Source organism: Acanthaster planci, unplaced genomic scaffold (genome assembly GCF_054643075.1).
Source record: "Acanthaster planci isolate LZ-2023a unplaced genomic scaffold, COTS_SCS Contig137, whole genome shotgun sequence".
NCBI classification, from domain to species: domain Eukaryota; kingdom Metazoa; phylum Echinodermata; class Asteroidea; order Valvatida; family Acanthasteridae; genus Acanthaster; species Acanthaster planci.
The window spans coordinates 12,172-27,916 of NW_028257758.1; the positions used below are offsets into that span (position 1 = coordinate 12,172).

General features: G+C 38.5%; 1 protein-coding gene across 1 annotated transcript in view; it reads left to right on the forward strand.

Annotated features, from left to right (window-relative positions):
- Positions 1-2,770: 2,770 nt before the first annotated feature.
- The window catches only part of LOC147795182 (uncharacterized), a gene marked incomplete at its 5' end in the record, with an annotated part of 29,351 nt that continues 16,376 nt past the window's right edge, over positions 2,771-15,745 (forward strand). The window contains 3 exons of the mRNA XM_087132217.1: positions 2,771-2,879; positions 5,272-5,423; positions 7,329-7,518. Of these exons, the coding sequence (XP_086988343.1) occupies positions 2,771-2,879; positions 5,272-5,423; positions 7,329-7,518 (451 nt within the window). The remainder of the gene's footprint in view (positions 2,880-5,271; positions 5,424-7,328; positions 7,519-15,745) is intronic.

Consider the following 15,745-nt stretch of genomic DNA (forward strand, 5'->3'; position numbering starts at 1 on the left):
AGTTTGTATCCCACTCAATTTCAGTGCGTATGTTACGTTAAAATATCCAGCTTCAAACCGAATATTCCTTACTCTGACGACTTTCTCGCCTTTGGTGTTTTTATTGACATCTTTCAATTTAAACGTCTGCTCGCTTTTGGTCAAGTAAAACGTGTGAGTCTCCATTTTATTACATACCTGTTGAAAAGTCTTGTTTGGCGAGGTTTAATTTGTCGAGGGCATTTTTTCAGCACTTATCCAAAACTTGAAACAAATCTTTTACTTTTAAATCGTCCTCCCAAGTTGCCTCTTGATAACATACCGCAATTAGAGCCTTAAACAGTTTACCTCTAGAGATATTACCATCAAAAACTTGATTTAACACGTATTCTATGCGACCCGATTGTTCACCGGGCAATTCAATGTTTAACTCTTTCAAAGTCTTTCTCGATTTTGGTGGTGGTCATTTTTAAAATTGTGATGCTCGTAATATATATCTACCATGTTTTGTGGGGTGTATGAAGGTTTAAAACATATTACCAAACCGCAAATTTTACAAACATACATGTCGTCTATTTCGTGCATGTCATGGTCACAAATTTCATGGGGTCTTGGTGGCCCTGGTGGCTGTGGTTTGGGTTTTATACTGAAAAGGTAATAAATCTCTGCATCTGTCATTGTTATTAATAGTCAATTTATTTAAGGAACGAATGATGTGAAAATAACCTCATTTATAACCTCAGTTATTCCGAGGATTAACCGAGATTCAATTGATTTATAATTTAATCGACTTTTAATTTTACGGGAGATTCAGATATGCTACTTATTTGAAATTAGTCTGTTGTTTCTAATTTTCAACATTGCCGCTGTCACTCTGTACCAAATGCTGGCGCCGCACGACAGTGAACAGTGAGTACCATAGTATACGTCTTTTGGACAAATAAATGATTGCGCGTCGAAACTCTTATTGATAAATTTATCGATATTTGACGAGTCAGTGGGTCTCTTTTGATGATCAAATAGAGAGGCATAGGGATCTATTCTAACATACATTTGGTTCTTAGCCGTGTAAGGTGGTTTAACTACATACACTGTATTCGATCTTGTTCAAATCATCAATGTCGCGACTGGCTTTGTAGGCGTTTATGGTATAGACAGGAGATTAGACTCTTGAGATTCGATAAACCTATAAACGGCTAAGTTTATGTGATCGAGTATGTTTGTTGTAGGTTTCTGTATTTGATAGCAAATTTGCCGACCCACTAAATTTTCCAGCGTTTTATCTCAAGTGCTGTATTTGTAAAGCGGGGTTATGCCGTAATAGGGTTCTATCGTCACAATCAACAGGTGTTTATTTTGACCGTTGTGATGATAAAAAATGGGCGAGCTGCATTGACTCACGTGAGTGCCTTCTTTAAAATTGGTTTTGAAAAGATTAATCAACTCAGATCAAAGGGGCCACAGGTGACGTTGGAATCGCAGTTGTTGGCATTGAGACGCTCTTGGTCGTCTGAAACGATATATACTTGGGTTGACATGATTCTGATTTTCCCGGCTTTGCCATCTCATTTTCTCATTTTTATTCGGCCGCATCTATTTAACTTGGGTGGGATTTCTATTTTAACATCAATGTCATATTCAATAATTTGTCCAATTTTGTATAAATCAGAGTCGAGTTTTGTCACTGAATTGGGCGGTGGCTCGTTTTCTCGCAGGTGCCTCAGCTTTTTATGCTTGCCGTTTACGAGCACCACATGATCCATTCCATCCAACTCGACACAATTTACGCGGGTTTGGGGGAAGTTACGCTGAGTTGGGTCACGAGTTTTGGAGGAAGTTCCGCTTTTTTGTGTTCGGAGCTCCGCGATTGCTAGTTTGGGATGGCGGGTCACAGGGTTTGGGGGAAGTCCCGGGCTGATCCAGGAAGTGGGTTAAGTCCCGCGCTGATTTGGAAAGTGGGAAAGAGGGGCTGATCCAGTAAATACCAGTCTCTACTACTGATATCACAAAGTAACTTTCAAGGCCACAGGCTTGCAAGGACACAGCACATCAAGCCTTTGTAACTGTTTTGGAAATAAAATGGGAATGTAATTTTTAAGTTAGACTGTAGTGTGCATATTCATCGTTTTGAAACATAGAAATTTTTAAAAAATCTTAAATGCTGTAGTGAGAAAATGCATGATACAAATTCAGTATTTGTTATTGAGCATATTAATAACTTACAAAATTTTGGATCTCTCGGGGTTTGCTTTTGAAACCTACATGAAGGCTGAAGTATATGTACACATTCCGAACAAAGTTCACTCAAGCAGCATAAAACTAATGCTAAATGGATACAATACTTTAGACTGCTGGTTTCAACAGCAGAACCAGAAAATCTTGGTATAAAATACATGTAAAATAAAATAATATGAAAACAGCATTTTTTTTAAATAGAACAAAGACCAGCGCTTGCAATGAAAGTCACTGAAATGAATTGACTCAATTGGTCAATTCATATTAACATTTTACTTCTACATGTATGTGTAATTGTCTAACAGCTCTAATAGTCCTGAATTTTCCAATCTTTTTGGGATTATGTAGTACCAGTAATTGTGCATGGAAGACTTCCCAGTGCAAAGTGAATTTACAGACATGAAATACATATATGTAGTTGATTCTTTGATGCATTTTGTAGCTTTGGCTCAGTCATTTTTTGATGTGTGTCAGTTTTGGAAACTTACATGTACATTTAAATGATCTGTATGTAATGTAATCATTTCATGATTATTATTTTATTGATCAATTCAAGGCTTCGCCCCGACAGTGTTACAGAGAGGCAACGTGTGTGGGAGGAGTTAACCAGATTGATTGACACATGGACCGAACTATACAACAAAGAGCAATGCTTCCTGGTTGAGGTTGGTTTAATGCTCCGGCAAATGTTTTCCCAACTGAAATTTAATCATATATAACGGGTTTGCCCTTACCCAACGTATATTAATAAACACTGTATGCTCAGTGCTTGTCCGAGAGCTTGCGAAAAAAAAACTCACAAGCTTACTCGGGTGGGACTCGAACCCACGACCTCCTGCTTACTAGTGCAGACGTCTTAACCACTCGACCACCGAGCTTGCCGGGGTCGGCTGGCCGGTCCGAGTCAAATGAAGCAGCGGGTACCGCGAACTATTTTCAAGATGTATTTTTGCGTTGGGGAGATGTTAATTATATATAACGGGTTTGCCCTTACCCAACGTATATTAATAAACACTGTATGCTCAGTGCTTGTCCGAGAGCTTGCGAAAAAAACCTCACAAGCTTACTCGGGTGGGACTCGAACCCACGACCTCCTGCTTACTAGTGCAGACGTCTTAACCACTCGACCACCGAGCTTGCCGGTGGTCGAGTGGTTAAGACGTCTTAACCACTCGACCACCGAGCTTGCCGGTGGTCGAGTGGTTAAGACGTCTTAACCACTGAAAATAGTTCGCGGTACCCTTGTGAGGTTTTTTTCGCAAGCTCTCGGACAAGCACTGAGCATACAGTGTTTATTAATATACGTTGGGTAAGGGCAAACCCGTTATATATAATTAACATCTCCCCAACGCAAAAAATACATCTTGATATTTAATCATTGTTCATGCTCGTAAGCTTTAATTTTTGTGAATCATTGGAGGTATAAAAATGTTATGGAGTATATTTAAAACCTGATAGGGGCCTGATAGAGGCCTGAAAATGATAATGGACTGAGGGATGCATTCCACCAAATTACTAGATTCCTGTGCTAGAGCTTATTAATATGACTTGGGTCTCTAACTCGGGGTATGTTGTTCACAAAAACCTTGAACTTGTGAGCCTATTTTGCATAGAGGTGGACAGTTACATGTGTTCACACTGCCTGAACCGTTGTATAAACAGTTACATGTGTTCACACTGCCTGAACCGTTGTATAAACAGTTACATGTGTTCACACTGCCTGAACCGTTGTATAAACAGTTACATGTGTTCACACTGCCTGAACCGTTGTATAAACAGTTACATGTGTTCACACTGCCTGAACCTTTGTATAAACAGTTAAATGTGTTCACACTGCCTGGACCTTTGTATAAACAGTTACATGTGTTCACACCGCCTGAACCGTTGTATAAACAGTTACATGTGTTCACACTGCCTGAACCTTTGTATAAACAGTTACATGTGTTCACACTGCCTGAACCTTTGTATAAACAGTTACATGTGTTCACACTGCCTGAACCTTTGTATAAACAGTTACATGTGTTCACACTGCCTGAACCTTTGTATAAACAGTTACATGTGTTCTATTACTCCACGATTGCATTTAGACGGCGCAATGTTTAACTAATATTTGGATGTATTTTGGGGAAGGGCAGATAAAACTATCTTGTTGGCTAATCCATGGATGTACATCCATCCGATTTTGAACTGCTTACTATAGAGGGATCCCAATACGACACTTTTAGCGTCGATCTGCGCACTTCCGCATTTGAGTGCTTCCAGAAATGAGCATGTTTGATTGCAGAACAGAGAAATGTATATTGTGCCCTTTTTGTAAGTGTGTTTGGGGAAAGGGGGCAGATTATTTAATCCAAATGATTGAAAAAGGTCTGAAATTACATGTACATGTATTCAATTTTTATTCCTGCAAAGCACCTTCCCCCAATGCAATGGGAAACGAAAAGTAGAGAGTGTGAATTAACAATTCTGTCATCCTGTCCTTTTTGGGGGTTTGTCTTCTCTTTGCCCTGTAATTCTGTGGAAGAAGAGGTTCAATTCCATCTTGTAACGAATTTAATTCACACTGCCTGAACCTTTTTATAAACAGCTGAAATAAAGTGGCCACCTGTATCATCCCTCCATATCAAAGCAAGAAAGCACATTTTGATTTTGGAATTGTGGGTTCCAACTTGTGGGTCTATTTTGCATAGATGTTGGCAGTTACATTCAAATCTGAGCATGGAGTTTGACTACTATGTGTATGCTAGGGGCATTTTGTAAGAGAGGATGAAATGTTTTTGGTTGGCTAACCTACATGAAGCTGAAAAGATACCTGATCTTATGGCCCATGATCTTAAATTTCCAGTTAACTACATACATGTATATGTATCAATTAGTTTTTATCACGTAGTTTCTGTGTGCTTTTGCAGCAACACAAAATGGCATACCTCATCACAGCAGTTTGTAATTGTTATTTGAACTGAATATAATACTAGTCTAAAAACAGAATATTTTACACAATAAGCTCATGGTAGCGGTACAATATGATACACATGATTATTTTATTTATATTTATAGGCAATAGAGAGACTACAGGTCAACCAGACAGTCAATGAAATCTGTATTGGTGCATTAGAAACTGTTCTACGCAGACTACGCTCTGTTGGAGAGAAATATGCAGTGCATGCAATGCTTATGGTAGATGCCAAGTTGTTAGCTCTCTATTCAAGGTAAGTACAAACCTGTGAGGGCCCATTTGCAGAGACAAACAGTACAGAATGCTGCACGATTAAAAAATATTCAACACAGTGTTTTTCTACATGTATGGCACAATTCACAGTGACGGTGGATGTAACAGTGAAAAATGTTTCAATGGGAGAAAATCCAGTTGAACTAATTATGTATTCAATTACTTTATAAATGGGACAAAAGAAAACAAAACAGGAAATCAAACTCGACCTTTGAAGGAAATGAAAAAAATAATTTGGGGGAGATGAAGAATCTTTTGTAACTTCCAAAAAATTCACGAAAACCAAAGAAAACGAAAGAAGTTAAAAAAAAACTAAATGGCAAAGGGAAACTGAATGGTTGTCATAAGTTTTCATGTTTCAGAAAGAAAGTGTATTCCTCAGATTAGAGAACTTTTAAAAGGAAACAAAACTCTGTCAGCTTAATATATGTAATTAAACAACAATGAAAATAGGCAATAAATAAAAGGGGCAAGATAAAAGAACTGGATGTATACATCATTGGTGGAAAAAAGAAGCAAGTCTGGTCTGAGCCAATTGGGCTCATTACCCCAGTGTTTATCTCCAGTTTCCTTGTCATGAAACGACTGAAAATATTTCTGTTCCCCTGGATGGGATGCCAGTTCCTCGCAGGTTGCTTCCCCAGCAAATACTGGTACTCATTTATACTCCTATGTGGAGAGACGCAAGCAGGGGTGAAGTGGCTTGCCAAGGGCCACAACATACTGCCAGCAGCTGGATACAAACCTCCAACCCTGCGGTTGGAAGCCACAGACCCTAAACACCTGGCCACATGCCCCCACATCATTGAAAAAGAAGCAGTGAAAATTATGAGACGTATACCAATCAAAGAGCAGACGCTTGTACGATGTAAAGTCTGCATGTGTATACTGTAAAGGGCAACAGATTAGAATTGGTGTGAGTCCTTACTCTGTTACGATACAGTTGGATCATTCCATGATGTAAAAGACTTTGATACAATTAAACTATGTCCTAAAATATCATGGTACGATGGTTATTTGTTGTTGCTGTGTGAAAGACGTGTGCGGTATATTTGCACGAAGCAGCCATTTCCAAACATGTCCTATATATATTGGCTGAAACAGTGCACCCGGTTAGTTCTCATCCAGCCTCCAAGATGAATGGACATGATGCTGCTCTTCTGCAACTTGCTTTCCTCCAAGAACATCATAGGAACAGCATAGAATTCTTCCTGATTGAGCTGAACTTGTACCATGTCTATAAAGATCCTATTACAATGCTTATACATATTTGTACACTAAGACTATGTGTACGCCATCTTTACTAGGCTGTTAATACACTGTCTGTGCAATTTGAAGGCACTACAACCCTGCAATATAAATTTTCATGCTCAAAATTTATGGCACAGCCTCCCTGTCCATGAAGACCCTACCATGTTACTGTCAGTTTTCACTGAGTTCTTACTGTCATGTACAAGATCTCACCACGATTGGCCACACTCGCCCAATTTTTTGAGCACGTAATTTGAGTGTGATGGGGTATATAAACCCCATCACACTCAAATCACACACGTACATGGGGTTACAACAATTTTGATATGAATATAGAAGTTGTTTTTTTCTTTCTTAGCTGTTTAAATATGCACAGATATGTTCCAATCAATTTAAAATTGCAGCATGTCTCAAATTTTGGCAGCTAAACCCCTTACAATGGTCTTAGATGAAAGGCTACTACATGTATTACCAAATCTGAGCCAAAATAAAATAGAAGAACATGACAGCTGGTAAGGAGTGAAGCTAAAGATGGCATTCCTATGAAGTGCTAACTACTCTTACACCCACCTTAATTGAACATTCCCTTTAATTTTAGTAGACACTGGCCTTTATTTTGTTTTCTTCACATTAGTCGCAAGGCATCTGAATTGCAGTCATCGGATATTTTGATAGCCACACTTCTGGCACAGAGCTTCTATTATGCCAAGGAGAGCTCAGAAAGCTTTGTGACACAAAGCGTGCAGCATTGTGAATGGCCAGACAGCTCACTCAACCCGCAACTTTCCAGCAACAGTGATGAATATTTGAGTGCAGATGATGGGGTAACTGGTTTACATGTAATTTTATCGTTTGAATTTAATGTGAGAGATATTGCTACCATATTTACAGTTTCAAGTAAATTGAGTTCATGTAATGTACTGGTATCATGTATTGTGTTGCAGACACTTACATGTACAACAGTACCCATCCGAATATGTAAAGTTTCGTATCTAGCGGCGAGAGACTTATTTTGCAAAATCGTGAATATTAAATGTTTATCTGATCTGAATAACTGCTGTCTATTGAAATGCTGCGTTTTTTCAAATAGACAACTTTCATATGCCTCGTGAGTTGGGCGTTTTTGCGTCACTACTTTTGAAACTCGTTTCGCCTTTTTAAAATTTTCTCAATCGGTTAAAATCGAGTACATTTTCGGCCTAATGCAAATGACCTCTGAAATTGTTTGACCTCCAAATTCATCCTTCATCTTTTACTTTTTTATTTTTTGGATCGTAAAGTTTATGATCCAGTGGATAATTGCTAAAGTTAAACAGTTTACATTTTTTACACAGGTACTTGGTTAAATTGCTGGTTTGAATTTGAACTAATGAAGAATCTGTGTCAGTGTATAAAAGACACACATTTGAACCGAAGTCCGTTTTTAACGTGTTATAATAGAAATTAAAGTTTTGGACAAGTCTAATACACTTACACCGCAATAGATTGGCTTATTTAGCTTTGTTTTTATGGGATACATTTTGACAAATGAAAGGTCACATTCTTTAAATGGATTAGTCGATTTATAATTTGATTTAAAATTTAGCTTCTAATAATTGTCAGCGTCGTGCGAGTCTCGCAATAAATGCCCATCCATGCGATAGCCCACATTTTCCATAGTTTTACCAAAAACTGAATTATCAATTTGAAAAAGTTTTTTTCAAAATCAGACTTTGCCAATTTACGTAATTCTGTGTTTTTATCGATGTAACTCTTCATCCATGGAGCTTGTTTAAATTACCTTACCCGGTGTACTTGTTTAACTCTAAACCGAGTTCTTGATATTTTTGTAAACTGCGATAGTGAACTACATATTTGTATTTGGTGTTTAAAGTGGATACGACTTTATCTATGGACATAAATCGCTCACCATTTGCTATAAGATCTTTTTGGTACTCTGAGAACCAATCACTTGGGATTATTAAATTTTCTGGTGCCAGTGGGAAATCGTTATGCTTGTTATGTAATGTTTTGGATAGTCCAAAGCCACTTCTAAAATATATTCTTTAAATGCTTTTGGGGAAATTTTCAAAATCTAGTCTGGAGTAAATTTGGTCACATCGTAAACCCATCGAAAGTGTTTAAAGGCAAAGGCTGACTCATTGCCCAACCGTATAATTATAATAATAAATTATTCGCGTCTAAATACATGATGTGTGACGCCGGTTTCTCAGGGTTATAATCTTCTAAATCCGGATTATTCGCTTTAGCATAGCGATATGCACACACACTTGAAATGGCGCCTCTTTGTTAATAATTCCAATTCAATGCCGGAGTGTTTTAGCAACGCGTCCCAAGATAATCCAGGCGAAGTATAATAATTGGCTGGATCAAGGCCATAATTTACTTTACACACTTTGCAAAAGTTTTCAAATACGCCTGCTAATAATAGTACGTCCGTCTAAACGTATAAATCTTTATAATCTCCGAGATTACGGCAAATTGAATGTTTGCCATACTTTTTCAGCCCGTGAATATTCTTCCTCCGAAATAGACATATGCCTCAACGAACTGTAGAAAGCAGCTCGTTGGGGCAGGCTTGTTTCTTCAAATTTATTAAACGAGTCTATATATTCATACGGGTAAATTGCCTTTTCTAAAAGTAAATCCGTGGAATTTGGGAACGTTTCGCGGAGCAGGTTAAAATCTTAAGTGGAACAATTTTTAACCAATCGATCGAGCGGCGCCGCCATGAAATGAAACGAATCCAAGAACCGGAGTTGATCGAAGCTAAATGAAATATAATCCTCGGTATTTTTAGCAATGACGCTAATTTTACCTTCGGTAAACACTTGAGCACCTTGCATAATTAAATGAGCGTCGTATTTCTCTAAATTGTGCAAAATCACGACAACGGGCATTTGGCCGGGCACTCCTCGTAACTTAGCATTACACTGAGCGTGTGCTGGACCTCGGTACTTTCCCATCACATGACAATGGTCGCGAACTTTGCAAAATTTATTAATGGGCTTTTCACAAGTCATGCAAATATAATCCCAAAAACCGCTTTCGTTTACTGAACTAAAGGAAGCTTTTTTGTCTTTAGTTTTTGGTTCATTTGGAACTTGGCACCGGCACTGAAATTCTTTAGTTTTGCAAATGCATTTTTCACAGATCCAGCATGTGTTAGAATTTTCGTAAATCTTTCGCAATTCGTGCGACCAAATAATCAGCTTTGGATTGGTAAATGTTTTATTGATCTTGGCAACTTCTCTAGAAAGCGATTGCACAAAATTAACTGCCGTGTCTGGACTTCTGTAAGTCCCGCGACCGGTGCGAATTCCATTTCATCTGACAACCGCATAAGAACAACCACAGGTCTTGTGAACTTGCGTTTTAACTGTGTTTAATTCTTTCGGCGGCAAGTGTTCCGAAACAGATTCGAAATCTGCGTAGATTATATGAGCGTCTTGCTTGTTTTTATAATTTTCAAATTTGAGAATATTTTTGCCTTTAGCGTGTAATTCAACCTTGCATGCCGCTGTGTCAATTCCTTGACAATCTTCTTGATGCATGCCTAATCTTTTTTGTGTTTGAAAATGTGTTAGGCATTTGAACAGCCAATATTTTTTGTGACTTTGTTTATCAACGTCATCCATTAACTGTGAAAAGTTTTTAATCCAGCAATGATGACTCGTTTCGCCTTGCGTAAAATAAAGTAAATTCATGGGCTCTTTTTCGCATTTAGGTTTGTAAAGTACATAAGTGCCTTCTTTCTCCGAGTAGCCAAATGCATTGATGGCTAAATTATTTATGATGCAATGCGTGGAATTTGTGAAATTGGTGTGAGAAAGCTTATATTTGTAAAATTTAAGCCGTCTTCTTTAGTGAAGGTTGAGATACGCTCGTTAATGATTTATTTTGTAATTTGGATTCGTTTCTAACTGTTGTTTGACATTGTCTGAATATAATTTTAAAAGCACTCGCAAGGCCCAGCGAATGCACTCTTAGTCCTCTTTATTTTGAACGTTGATAATTGCAGTTTTTACTGCCAAATACTTTGCGAGTGGAATATAAGTAGCACTGACTGGATTATATTTCACCATAAAACGCCACTACTTTTTCAAAGACCCAGCCCAAACCTTTCTGTTCATGAGCTTTCAGGTCTTCTAAATGTTTGGCAAATTGTTGGTTTAAAACTTCTTTAATCTCTTTTTTAGAGAAGACTGTGTTATTTTCACTCGTAAATGTGAAAACACCGATTTTGGTCTCTGCTCCGGGTTTTTCTATTTTGAATTGAACCTTGATTGCCATTTGTAATTTATTCTCCAACTATATGTGCACAAACCACACATTGACACCATGTTTTGGTTTTTGGCAAAGATTTCTAGCGGCAAGTTTATTTGTTTTTGCCGATTTCAACGCCACTTTCTATTGCCACACTTGGCAGAAATTCTGTAAGATTTCTTGGCACACTTGCCATACTTGCCACACTTGGCAGAAACTCAGGCACACTTGCCAAAGAGATACTTGCCACACTTGGCAGAAAAACAGGAACAAACTCGCTAAAGGCTTGCCACACTTGGCAGAAAAAGGCAAAGTTGTTAGCAGAAAGACTTGCCACACTTGGCATAGCAGGTTGGAATTCCTTGGCACACTTGCCATGCAAACAAACCCCACCGGAACCAGTAGGTGCTTGTCCTATGATTCATAGTCATGTGATTCTATTTATCCTTTACAACTTAAGAAAAACTTACATAAGGCACGCCGTTTTTTCCACCGCTTGAACAGGCGGTTGGAATAAGCCCCACCAGAACAAGAGGGTGCTTGGCATAGTGTTTAAGAAAAACAAAATGAAACATTACTAACGACTAACTTTACGTTATAATCACTGCGAGATAAGTCGCCTAAATTGTTTATTTGTTTACTTCGGAAACTGCATGTCGCTCCCAGGTAGTTCCCCGCCCTTAAACCAGTAAAAGCTAAATTCATAGTCCAAAATTATGGTGGAGATGGGGAGGTGGTGGGTTTAATTTGTGTGTTGCCGCCTCAAAAATCTAAGCCGAAGTGGCCCATTTTTAGTGCCAAACTTGCTGTGGTTCAACGTTACTTCCTTGAGGCCTTCTGGCTTCACCAATTATTCCCCTCGAGACAGTTTAGGTGTCTGGGCCGGGAAGAAGTACCACATTCTCTGAACCCTGTGAGGCCTCTGTTGATTGATGGAAGGCCATGCAGCCACTTTGCTGATCCCATTAAGCCAGCTAGTGCAAGACAGTGATGGGTGAGACAGTAGTGCCTTGTTCACCATGGTATAAGCCAGATGACCAGGACTGTTTCAACGACTTAACAACGTGCATTGTGGTGAATAATGCATTTTATCCCATAGCGATAAAATAAATTATATGTGCCAATTTCTTTAAACTAGGCAAATGCTTTGTCTTCGATATACTTTTTGTAAAAATCGAAAAAGTGAATCAGATCGTCAGCAAAGAAATTAGGTATCAGTTCCCAATATCTGCAGTTACCTTGAAAGCGTCGGATTCTTTGGATGTTTACTTCTTCAATTACTTGTGGCTTAATGTGTGATTTAATTGCGGTGATTAGGTCCGTTCACAAAATTTTACCTTTTACGCCCATGGTCGTAAATTCTATGTCGTTGTCTTGCACTATTTTAAAAAATTGACGATATGATTGTCTCGTGAGATTTCTACATTGCTGTTGAGTCGCTTTAATCACTTTTACGAGTTCCGGTTTTGAATGACTCTTTTCATTGGGCGGCGGTAATGGAATGTTATATCGTTTGCAAAGTCTGCCAGGAATGATTTTTTCAAACCCCTAAAATTTATCAAGAAAGGGCAGCATTGTGATTTGGTTTCTCTATTCATGCCTCTTTTATATTATAGGTTTTTAAAATTTATCTCAATTTTTTCCCGGCATGCCCCGGCGTCGAGCTATTTTTTTTTAATTAGAAAGGTCCCGGGGGAGAAGTCCCCTTTAGTATGTTTGGGACATCACGAGTTAGGGTCGCGTTTGGGGTCACAAGTTTTGGGGAAGTCCCGGCTGATCTGGGAGGTGAAAAAGAGGGTCTGATCTGAAACTGGCTCATCCCTACTACTGTGTCAGTGAAATTTTTTTGTAAGAGCCAAAAATATGGGTAAGTCACAAATGAAAACTATAGAAGTAACTACACGTACGTTTGACCTAGAGAGGAAATGAAGAGACATATTTGATGTTAAGTAGCTCTTCCACCAAGCTATTACATGTTTTGTGTCACTTGTGAACTCTAAATGAATTCTCAAAAGTTAATTTTATTAGTGGTGCCGAGTGAAAGGGACTAGTTGAGTATTTTTGTGCATTCAGTTCTTCTAGCGAGTTAGAAATTTAAAAATGAACGAAGTAAAAACATGGCGAGAGCGTTGAACATTAATACAGTATCAAATGCCTCACCACATATACTATTGTACATGAGCAAACATGCATGATGGAGACACATGATATGCTTTCATGGTGAGAATGCTAATTCCAAGTGTTTTCTGTGCGATACCAATCGTATGTGGTACTTGAATGGGAGTCTTGCCAACTTCTCAGAATGCTCGAGGAGCCAATATGAGAGCACGGGTATTTCTATTTCTTCTCATCACTTCCCTTCTGTTGTTCTCCAAGGCATAGTAAATTGTTGCTCCGCTTCAAAAAAGTAAGAAACAAAATGAAATACAGCAAATGAAAAAAAAACTAAGAAGCTTGGATGGAACAGTTGCAGTTGGTTTGTGGACTCGAACCTAAGCTGCTTTCAGCTGCACTTGGTTTGTAACCTTTTTCCTAGATTTTTTTTCAAGCCCTCAATCTTAATCTGCCCACCGCTGAAGTTTTAGTCGAGTACGTAGAAAATAATGATGATAAACACAGTGAATCATGCTGTCGGCATTGGGTGCTTTTTATCCAGGGAAAAAAAAGAACACTGTGGGCTAGATTTGTCCCATATCTATGTCCCATCTCTCGATGCAAAAACGCAATGCGGTTTCCTCCATATTCCATGGTTAAAAAGGACACAAATTCGTTTATGCTTATCTTCACTTTGAAGTACACTACTTTCTAACCTTCCCCTTCTCCGAAATGTGACAGTTGTTTGCTTGGGGTACTTAAAACAAATATGTTTTTTTAAAATTTATTTTGCCCTCCCCTTTCAGTGTTACTGACCAAAATCTTGAGGCTTTATATAAGCTCCAGCCTACATACACCGAAGCTTTAGCCTGGATTATGCATGGCTGGCCCATGAGTAGTGACGAAGCTTGTGTTCATTAGATTCACGGTGTACCCAGCAATGCACTTAGTAGATGCATGTGAACTGCATACATACTGCACAGTGCCTATTGAGAGTGACACCTAACTCTAACGTGCATACTTAGCATGCACATTTGGGTTAGGCATTACTCTCAACATGTACTGTGCAGTATGTATGCAGTACACATGCATGTAGTACGTATAAAGTGCATAGCCGTAGCATTTCTGTGGCAATGAGCTGGTCCGTTCCTCAGATGGAGTCATCCGGATGTGTTCTTTGCCAATATGTGTTTCAAACCCTAAAATAGCCATCCTTATTTTTTGATAAGATGAATGTATTTCAAACAGATCGTCAAAACGTGTATAACACCGCCTTTCATGCGAAACATAAATCAATTGCAAAATGTTCTTGTACTGTACCCATGAAGGAATCACGATTCAACTAAGCCAACACTATATGAGTTGGATGGGCCCCGACTGTCAATCTTTTTACTCTTTTAGGCAAATACAAAAAAATCCAAATTGCTTACTGGCTGTCATGACTTAAATACACAGTACAATTTGAAAGAAATAGAAGGCATGATATTTCAATCCTAGCAGAATGTTTCCTTTTTTTAACAGCGGTGATATTTAGTTTACAAGTCATAACGATTTGTAAAAATTTCTTTGGATAACCAAAACAATAAAGGACAACCCACCAACAGAGCGGGCCTTTTTGTAGATTAAAAGGAAAAGTACCGTATATTAAAAACATTACAGGTAGATGCCACCATGGTGCAACGCGTGGGAGCATGCATGGGAGATCACCAACAAACTTTCTTATAAACTGTTTGTAGCATAAAGTTTAGATTTAATTGTGCCTTTCGAAATGAATGGGGGTGTCACACTGATTAGCTAGAATATATTCATAATAATGGTCAAAAACAAATAAAACACATCCAGATGACTCGGCTCGTAGAATGGACCAGCTCATTGCATGCCACAGAACATCAACGCTGTAGGACTGGACAAAAAATTTGGGAAAAAGGCTAGAAACCAAGTGCAACTAATTAAAGAGCAGCCTACATTCAGTTCACAAACCGACTGTTCCATCCCAGTTCATAGGTTTCCTACTATTTGTTCTATTTTATTGCATTGAGGTTTTTTAAACGGAGCAACATATCACCATGCCTTGGAGAATAAAGGAGGGGAAGTGATAGGAAGAAATAGAAACGTCTGTGCACTCCTATTGACTCGTGAATCATTCCATGAAGTTGGCAAGACTCCCATTCAAGTACCAAGTAAGCCTAGTATCGCACAGAAAACACTTGAAATTTGCATTTCTCACCGTGAAAGCATACCAGGGTTACTGGAAAGCGGTATACTAATTCAGAATTTACACAGATCTAGCCTACATGCATGCAAAGCTTATTTAAGATGGCGATCAAAGTCAGGGTCATTCATGTCGAGATACACGCAGGCATGTTGTATCATGTACGCATACATGTACTAGACTACTGACAGACATGTACATTCACTGCGTTGATACAAAGTAATACATCCCAAGGAGAGGCTGTATTAAGGTCCCAAGAAGTATTGCAAAATATGGATACATACATGTTACGCATGTAGTTATAATCAGGGCCAGGTCTGTGTCTCCATCATGCATGTTTGCTCATGTACGCTAATATAATGTGGTGAGGCATTTGATACTATATTAATTTTCAATGCACTCGCCTTGTTTTGACTTTGTTCATTTTTTAAGTTACCACTCAGAACAAGAACTGAATGCTGAAAAATACTCAACTAGTC